At 33.5% G+C, this 10,224-nt stretch overlaps 1 protein-coding gene across 1 annotated transcript in view; it reads right to left on the minus strand.

Annotated features, from left to right (window-relative positions):
* Positions 1-2,281, minus strand: part of LOC110097388 (naringenin,2-oxoglutarate 3-dioxygenase) — a 3,879-nt gene extending 1,598 nt beyond the window's left edge. The window contains exon 1 of the mRNA XM_020823748.2: positions 1,861-2,281. Within this exon, the coding sequence (XP_020679407.1) occupies positions 1,861-2,235 (375 nt within the window). The 5' untranslated portion in view covers positions 2,236-2,281. The remainder of the gene's footprint in view (positions 1-1,860) is intronic.
* Between the last annotated feature and the right edge of the window lie 7,943 nt (positions 2,282-10,224).

A 10,224-nucleotide genomic window follows, 5' to 3' on the forward strand; every position in this document is an offset into this window, starting at 1 on the left:
ATATATATATTGACAATGATGTTGGATAACGATCTTTGACTAATTGCATTTGTATAATCAAAACACTAGATTTGGCTAGAAACATACATGATTTAGGCTTTATTTGGGATGACTTTCTTATTGTTTCTTAAAACACTATTTGATAATAAAAAGCTGTTTCTTATTGTCATAGAGATCAATTGGTCCTCCAGTTAAAATCCCAAAGCTTCAACAAACTTTTTTAAAGTGTTTGTTAACCTTTGGGCTCATTTGAAGTCGGATAAGATCATTTTTAGCATTGTTAATTCATCTCATTTAGATGCCAAACTATAAATATGCTCAAATCAGAATTTAAATAACTCTAAATTTAATTTTAATAATTTCAAATTTTAGAATACATAAGGATTCATGCTCGCTCAAATGAAATTTTTAGTAACGTATAAGCCATAAAATGTTTATTTCAAAGATGACTTGAATTTAAACACAGTATGCAGGACATCTTAGGCTTCATTTGGGACAGTTTTTTTACTGTTTTTTAATACAACTTTTTAGTATAAAAATGTATAGTTCAAAAAAAAAAAATTATACTAAAAAGTTGCTTTAACAAACATTAAAAAAATAGTCTCAAACTAAGCCTTAGTCTTTTCGTTGGAAGCTTTTGATATAAATCAATAAATACATGTGATGTATATGTTAATTTGTCTTAATCCATCTAAATGCCTCCAAAAAAATAAAAAATTAAATGAAGTGACCATTCCCATTGGATCCCACTAATCTGGTTGTATTTTTTTTAATATTACAAATTTGTTTCAACTAAAAATTTCAAGTCACTCCGTAATATTTTTTTAAACAAATTAAAACTATTAAAATATTTACAAAAAGAAAAAAAAATGGTTTTTATGTATCTTATAATACACATATTTGAACAAAATATGTTTCTTAAATTTTTATTTTAGAAAATATATCCAAAATATTTAGTGAACCAAAATAGCCCTGTAAGAGATAATATCTTATATTTACGGATTGCTCATTCAAACAACATCTTTGACTTGCCACTAGGAGTGTAATTGAGTCGAGCGGATTTGTAAGCCGGCTCAGACTCGGCTTGATAAATGACATGTGAGCCGAGCTCGACGAGCAAACAAGCCAATGTTAAGCTAGCCCCGACTCACTCGTGAGCGGACTCGTTTTAAAAATATTAATATAAAATACACTTAAAAATATATTATAATTCAGTATTTTAAAAAACAAAGTTGTTAAAAATATTTGAAAATTATGTGAGAATTTCTTATATTAAGTAGTTGTTTATTATTTTTCTAATAAATTCTCATTCTTTTAATCATTTTATTATAATAATTTTTTTAAATCAAAATAATTTTCTCCCTTTCATAATAACTGAGCCGACTTGAACTCGCAGAATCAAGCTTGAGCCCGAACTCAAGCTTGATTCATTAATCATGCGTAAGCTCAAACCATAAATCTCTCGAGCTCACCTCTAATCATTTACACCCTTAGGCTACTTGTAGGTCGATGCCTCTCTCTAGCAATCCCCTCTTTTCATTCACACAAGGCCTGTTAAAGTGAAGCTCCCCTCCTAATGAAATATTAGTCAAGATTTGAATTACTTAAAAAGTCCAATAAACAATCTTTATATATATATGTGTGTGTGTGTGAGATGAAAAGATTAAAAAATCATATAAAAAATATTAAAATTTTAATATATGCAAACAAATGAAAATAACGTGGTATTTAATATTTATGTAAATCATCTGGGTGAAGTTGCTCGAAATACTTTTTCTAAAATATAAAGAAAAATTTCCCGAAAAAACCAGGAAGAACAAAAGAAAAAACATGGAAAAAATGGCCAAAGCTAACGCTTACCTGGAGATGGCTGGAAACGATGAAGCCGCCCTTCTTCCCGCCGGACATATCGAAACGGAGCTTCTCTTCCGCCGGCAGCGCGAAGAATTCCCGAGCGAAGCGGGTCATGCTGGCTATGAGCTCGGCGTCGACGCCATGGTCGACGACCTGAAAGATACCCCAGTCCTCACAAGCCGCTACAATTTGACGGCATATCTCCGACCTCTGACCTCCATCTCCCCCCTCCTCATCCATCCCCTGTAGCGAGATCACCGGAATCTCGTCGCTGAACACGTTGTAGGGCACCTTCGGCCTCTCGTCCTCGTCCCTTACAAAGCTCTCTTTCAGAGTCTTCTCCTCCGTCACAGCCGTCGGTAGGAACGGTACTGGCGCCATCTCTCTCTCTCTCTTTGTTTGACGCCTTCAAATAAGCGATCGATACACTCATTTCAAGTTCAGAAAAGAGAAATATATAGCGGAAGGAAGCGGCAGAGTAAACTGCTCAGCTCTTGGTCTGTCCAACGCCAACGCGGACCTTTAGGTGGAAGCCAGAAGGTGAGAAAGTTAGCTAGAAGAGAATCTTTGGATGGCTTGCAAATCTTGAAAATAATTAAAAATTGCAAAGTTTTTCTAAATTGAAATTTCTCCATTCATCTACGTCATTAATAAAGATGCAAAAGTTTAAGCTGACAAAACTTTCCTTCTCAACAGTGTTGGGCAGCCGGATATTTCCAAGGGAACCGCTAAACTCTCAAAAAATATATTCCACGTTAATTTTTGCAGGCGATGAAAATAAAATGAACAGCATTTTTATTATTTCATCTAAGAAAAAAAAATATATACTTCTCTATTTTTAAATCTACGGCAGTTGGCCCATGCTGCAAATTAAGTAAGAGTCTTTCTTTAAAACCAATTGGCTGTTGGCTGGATTAATTATTATGTGCGGACGCTTAATACAGTTCGGAGATCAACTAAAATGTGTCATTTCACCCATTTGTTCGGTGCCACGGCTTGTTGTCGTTGATGTGAGAGCAACTAATTCGCATCCGGACATAGAACTTCGTCTAACCTCCGCACAAAAGAATCTCTTTGTTGTCTGAGAAGCTTATTCAACCATTTTTTTTAAATTTTGTCATATTTTTTTCACTACAGTTTCTTTATTATTCATCAAATTTGTTGTAAAGAGGAATAAATTTTAAAAACTTGATTTATAAAGTGTGGTTGTTAAAAATATTTTTTTTCACCAGCAATCTCATAACATATTTAATAAATACTATAATTGCTCCTAAATCTATTAATATAATAAGGATTAAAATATTCTCGATCTGGCTATTTAGAATGATCAAAATAATATTTAATTATTTAAAAGATTTATTTCAGTGCTTAACTTTTTTTAATAGAGATTTAAATTATCTAAAAAAATTAATTAAGTTAATTATTATGTTAAAAAAAAGATTAAATTGATATTTTAAAATAATAAGTAAATAATCAGATATTATTTTGATTATTTAAAAAAAAAATTAGAGAACTTATTCAATTCTTCTCTTATAGAAAAAAGATCACTCTTGATGATGATAAATTTTAAATTTAAAGCCTAATTGGATCCCTAAAAGAATTAGGGGCCAACTGATTAAAATAATAAATTTTATAAGATCATAAAGCTTAATCACAATCTATCTCATTAATGCGCATCATTAAAATAATTTTTTTAACGGTCGGTTCGTAGAAAAAACATTAAAAAAACCGGGTTTGGTCCGTCTATCGGATGGTAAATAAGGCTCCAAGCATGTGGACCCGTTGTCAGCCACGTGGATCATTTTTGTTTGCCAAGGGAGTTCAAAGAACACTGAAAAGAAAGTTGGTTGATTGAGTGGATGAGAGAGCGTGACACGTGGAAATTCTCAGCTCTGGCTATCTGACCGTCAAATCGTATTGGGTAGGGAGAATAAACGGTGGATAACAACTGCGAATACTGGGTATAGATCCAACACTTTCATGGTCACGTGATTGTTTATTACTTTATTGGGTCGATCTGTTTTTTTTTTTTTTTTTTGGGAAATTTAGGAGCCGTAGCTCATATATTAAAATTGAAAAGGGTTACAAGTAAGAAACCAAAAAACCTGTAAAAGAGAAAAAAGAGGAAGGAGTCCAGGAAAATTTACCCCAGATCCATCCTAACAAGAAAAACAGGAAAAAGAGGAGAAAGAGCAAAACTTTTGGGACTCAGGCATAAGGAGAGCACCCCAAAATTCATCTGGCATCTGAAATTGACTGTGAAAAATCGAAAGGGTCAATTACCCCGGTTGCTACCACCTTGCAAAAAGAGGTCAAAACAAGCAGTCAGCCATCCAAGGGGATTATCCAGCACGGCACAGTCAAATGATGCTCCCCGGTCATCATTGTCCCACAAAAATTTACCTCCAGTAAAAGAAAACAGAGTCCGCCAGCCAAAACTGATTAGAAGAAATTTGGAAACTTAAGCCTGAGCATCTCCACATCTTTCCAATTGCAAATTTTCTTCCTAATAACCTCCTTAATGATTCCACACACAGCATCAGGAGATAGCCAAGAATTGGAGAAACGCCTGTTATTCCTCTCCCTCCAAATGTGATAAACAGTGAATGCCATAACAGAAAAACCAAAGTTTTTCTCATAATTGGAAGAAAGCTCGGAGTCCAGAGTATCATAAGCTTGCAGCAGGTTAGGTCTAAATAAAAACCTCACAAAATTCGGAAATACCAGTAACAAAATCGAGAAAGATAAATCACATTCAAAGAAAATGTGATTATGATTCTCCGGCATAGAAGAGCAAAAGGAGCAAGCAGCAGGAACCAACAAGCCCCTCCTAATCAGCACATTTGAGTTTATGAGTAATTGCCATCCAAGCATAACAGGCAAACTTCAGAGATCCCTTTTTGTGCCAAATAAATCTATGCCAAGCCACCTCATGTAAATGGGAGTAAAATTGATCACAGAAAGACTTAAAGGTGGGATTAGAAGAGCCATCCCAACTAATAACAGATTGATCAAGAATGCTCATGTTTAAAACATCAGAAAAAATCTGGGGCGGCAAAGTAACTGGTAAGATCCATTGTCCGTTCACAATAAAATCATCCACCACTTTAAAATTAAGCCTAGTATCATAACAGGAGTCCCCCAATAAAACACCATTAAGCCAAGGGTCCCATTTAAAGGAAAATTTGCAACTACCACCAACAGAAAAGGTAAGACTAGCTTTGATCTTATGAGCCACCTCACATATCCCTTTCGAGAACTTAGAAGCAGAAATAGGAGGGTTTTTTAAAGGAGATACATACCTAGCTTTAAACCAAGAGCCAGCAAGAGAAGGGAAATTGTACATTCTCCAAATAAAAGAGCAGCTAACTGCAAAGTAATAAGCATCAAACGATAGGATGCCAAGCCCCCCAAGAGCCTTAGGCTTAGTAATGTTATTCCACGCAATTAAATGCAATTTCCTTTCTTCAATGTTCCCATGTAACAGAAATTTAGAACAAAGCTTACTAATAAAAGAACGAACACCTTTAGGTATAATAGAACCTCTAATCCAGTAAGCAATGGTATTAGAAATAGAAAATTTAAGAAATTGCAATCTACCAGCAAACGAAAGGAACTTCACTTTCCAACCCGCAAAGAGAGCAGAAACCTTATCCACCAGGGGTTGAAAATGGAAAGAATTAAGCCTCTTATGAGAAATAGGGATCCCAAGATAAGTCAAGTAAGCATTAGAGTTAGAAATACCCATAATATCAGCAATATGGATAGCAGAGATGGAATCCTTGGCAAAGAGGATGGAGCTCTTATTAGGATTAATATGAAGGTTAGTGACCGACCCAAAGTGGTTTAAAGCATTATTCAGATGATTGACATTAGCAGCCTCAGCTTTACCAAAAACCAAGAGATCATCCGCATACAAAAGATGATTAATGTCGTACCCATTGTAAGATAAACCTGAAAAGTGAGAGTGTTGCAGGCTCGAGGAGAGTGCATCCATGGCAATACAGAATAACAATGGAGAAAGAGGGCAACCTTGCCTTAAGCCAGTGGAAGATTGAAAGAAACCTTCAAGGGAGTCATTAATACAAAAAGAAAAATAAACATCAGTAATACACCCCTTAATCCAGGCAATGAAAGGATCCGAGAATCCTTTGAGTTTAAGACGGTTTAAAAGAAAATCCCTGGATAAGGAGTCGAAAGCTTTCTTAACATCAAGTTTAGCACAAAAAAGATTGGAACCATCTTTAAATTCTCTCAACAATTCCGCAGCTAAAATGATGTTATCAGAAGAACAACGATTGGAGATGAACCCAACTTGGTTATCAAAAATGATGTGAGGAAGAACAACCTTCAAACTGTTAGCAAGCAGCTTAGCAATCACCTTATAGAACACATTACACAATGAAATAGGTCTGTAATCCGCAATATGAGAAGAATGAGGACCTTTTGGAATGAGAGCAATTGCAGTAGCTTTGGTGGCTCTAGGTAGAAAACCAGTAGTGAAAAAACTTTTTATAGCTTTGCAAAATTTAGGGCCCAAAAGATGCCAAGTCTTTTTGTAAAATTCAAAAGAGAATCCGTCTGGACCAGGAGCAGCAATAGATTTCCCAGAGAAGACAATCTTCTTAATCTCCTCATCCGAAAAAGGAGCAATAAGAGAGGGAATGAGTTGCAGAGGTATAACATTTCCAACAGGAATAGAGACATCCTCAACCAAAACCGAATTAGCATTGAACAAAAGCTTAAAATGGGCTACCAGGATAAGATTCAGTTGAATATTAAAAATATTTATTTAATATGTGGGAGGATGATTATAATTAAAATAATTTTTTTTAAGTTCTTAGCCTAGCTTTTTTTTTTTTATAAAGTTAAATATTTATATCTGGTACATATCTAAAAACTCACTTAATCAACATTAATTTCAATGAAATTTTAAAATTTGAGACTTTTGAAATCAAATTTATGATTATTTGAACTCCATTTCAAAATAATTATAGTTGAAATGAATATGTTGATAAGTTGATATAATTTACAGTTTTACACAATATGTTTAATGATCTTACTCCAAATAAATTAACACATTAACTATGACTGTCAAGTGTCAACAAATGATTCGATCCGAACAAAACTTAAATAGTTATAGTTTACGTTGACCCGATTAAATTTCAAGTCCGGTTCGGTTAACACAAAAACTTGGAATTGACTTGGTTATTATTCAAGTTTGGATTAAAAGGACCGGGTTCATCGAATGGGTCATTTAAAAAAACAATGGACTTGATATCTAAATAAAAACTTGATATAGACAACTTTCAAGTGCAAAAACTTCGTGGCTAGATACTTCTATTATGAATTTATAATGTGATATAATTAAACATGTGTAATGTAAAATAGGTTGAAGTGCCAAATTGTATAATGTAGTACTTTCATGCTGCTTAAACCTTTATTTATTTATGTATTGGCCTATCACATAATTAAAATCTAGTGTGTTGTATAATCTCAATAGAGGCATGGTGGAACAAATAGAGTAGCATGGATAGAATTTTTGGAACACACACATATATAGGGGTGAAACCCGCCCCATGACCCCGCGATCTGACCGGGCAAGTCGAATCCCGTCAGGTAGTGCTGCCCCCTGAGACCCTCAACAAGAAATCACTCCATGATGCACAGCTAAATTGATTAGACCAATCCATATCTCACATATTCATTAGATCAATCATAAAATAATAATATTATTATTATTTAAGAATTCTATAGTTTGATTTCCTTGACATCTTCAAATTCAATCCTGTTGCAAGATAAATTTGTGTGATTAAAAAAGACCAGTAGTTAACTAACCAAGATTAGCAAATAACACCTCGTAGGAACGGTAGTCTCATAGTACTCTCATTCACTATATTTCTTAAACAACATGTGCAATTGTGTAACACCGTTTAAAAAAGCTAGGCTAAGATTTCTTTTGGGACGGTTTTTTATTACTTCTTAAAGAAATTTTATTATAAAAAATTAAATTTTTTTGAACTAAGAAACTGCTTTAAAAAATAATAATAAACCATCAACAAAACCTAAATTCCACAAATTTTAATTTTATTTTTTTATAAACATCAAACGGCCAAAAAAATAAAATATAATTAAAAAATGCAATATCTTACTAACCTAGCCGAATGAACAGTAACTTGTTTACAAAGCTCTTAAAAAGACATAAAAATTTTATTTTATATATATTAATATAAGAAACATTAAAATTGAGGAATTTATTTTATATGTAAATTATTTGAGGTATAAATTAGGATATTTTGTATTTTTCATTTTCTTGAAGGTCTGCTGAAATAGAGGGATGATCACACAAGAAAGAGGCTTGAATGTGATCGCTTAGTTTAATTACAATTTTATCCTTGGGTAGATTTGTAATATTGAGGCCCCCATGACATTTACAGTTTTATTTCGATCGATTTCTTCTCCCTTATAGCATTCACCTTTTTTTTTGTGTGTGTGAAACTAAACAATTGGATGAGCATTCGGCTAATCTGATTATTAAATTTTCGTTAATGATTTTTTTTTAATGATTTTGTGTTATTAAACATGAAACAAAATTACTATTATTCACATGAAATAAAAATAAAAATTCTATTGAAATACAATTACTTTTATTCACATGGCTATTGGCATCTACTAATTTACAAGTATTTAACGAGATATTTTTCTGATTGGATTCTGATAACCTACATGCAAGTATTTCACAGGAGAAATTCTGAAGCCTCATTCGCTCAAATTCTCTGCTATTTTCAAGAATAAAAAAGTCCATTATATGGGGTCAAAACACGCACATTTAGGCTTCATTTGGGACGGCTTTCTTATTGCTTTATAAAATAATTTTTTAATACAAAATTTTAAATTTTTAAACTAAAAAGCTGTTTTAAGAAGCAATGAAAAAGCCGCCCCAAATGAAGCCTTAGTCTTCATTTGGGACGGCTTTCGTACTGCTTCTTGAAACGACTTTCCATTACCAAATTTTAATTTTTACTAAAAAACTAATTTAAAAAACAGTAAGAAAGCCGTCCCAAAAGAAGCCTTAATCAAGGCCAAGCAGTGAACATATTAACTGTATACATGTAAAAGCATAACCCTCAGTTCTCATCATAAACTTTCAAGATAAGCTGATGGGGTGGCCACCAATAAACTTTACTGTCCAGAAGCTGCTTTTGACTGCTGTGGCAGGCCATCGATCATACTCAGTTGTCGCCTAAGCTTCACAATGTGAGCTTGAACCTAAAATAATATGCATAAAATGAAATTACCACATCAAATGGTACAAGCTTTTGCTAAGTGGCCAACATTCATTAATGTTTAGAAAATTGAAGATACTATGTTGGTGGATTTCATCAGTGAAGATCATCAGTGGAAGGATGGGGAGCTGAAAGAGGCTTTTGGGGAGGAACTGATTCAGCAAATAGAGCAGATTCAGTTTGAGCCAGATTCAACTGTGGACAAACCTGAATTTTTGTATTATCAGATTGGTAAATCTGTTTTTTTTTTTGGGGAAATAGATTGGTAAATCTGTTACTAGCATGGCCTTTGATGAGCTATTTACTTGTATGTATTTCTAGTTTTGCTGGTTGCAGGATCTCAAGCTACTTTCTAGATAATGATTCTTTTGGTGGAGATTGGTGAATAATGCAATTCCTAAAAAAGAATTTTTTTAACATTTGTTGGAACAACAACAATATCATCAAGCCTCAATACCATTACGTCAGATTGTTTACATAAATCTTTTTCTCCATGGTGTTCTATTAAGAGTCAAATTATCATTTAAATGTAATTAAAAAAAGTCATGTACTTTCTAACTAAGTCTTTTTAGATCTACCTCTACCTTTTTTTAATATAGGTCAAATATAATACATCTACTCAATTAACCAGGTCATCGGAATGCCAACGTTTAATGTGACCAAACCATCTAGGGTGAGTCTCTCTATCATATCTGCCGCTGGAGCTACTCCAACCTTTTCACGTATATATTCTTTAAGCATTTTGTCTTCAAGAGTGAAGTCACTCATCCACCTAAGCATCATCATCTCTGCAAAAATTAACTTAATTTTATGCTTCTCTTTTAATGTCCAACATTCTACGCCATAAAACATTGCAGGTCTCACCACAATCTTATAGAATTTTCTCTTAAATTTGAGAGGCACTTTCCTATCACACAACAGGCCTGACGAATTGCTCCACTTCAACCATCAACCTAGAATTTTACTAATAAGATCCTCATCTATTTCACCATCACTTTAAACAATAGATCTAAGATACGTAAAACTTGTAATCTTATTAATGACCTGATCGTCAAAAGTCACATTCTCCTCACTAGATCTATAA

Source organism: Dendrobium catenatum, unplaced genomic scaffold (assembly GCF_001605985.2).
Source record: "Dendrobium catenatum unplaced genomic scaffold, ASM160598v2 fragScaff_scaffold_1030, whole genome shotgun sequence".
In the NCBI taxonomy this organism is placed as follows: Eukaryota; Viridiplantae; Streptophyta; class Magnoliopsida; order Asparagales; family Orchidaceae; genus Dendrobium; species Dendrobium catenatum.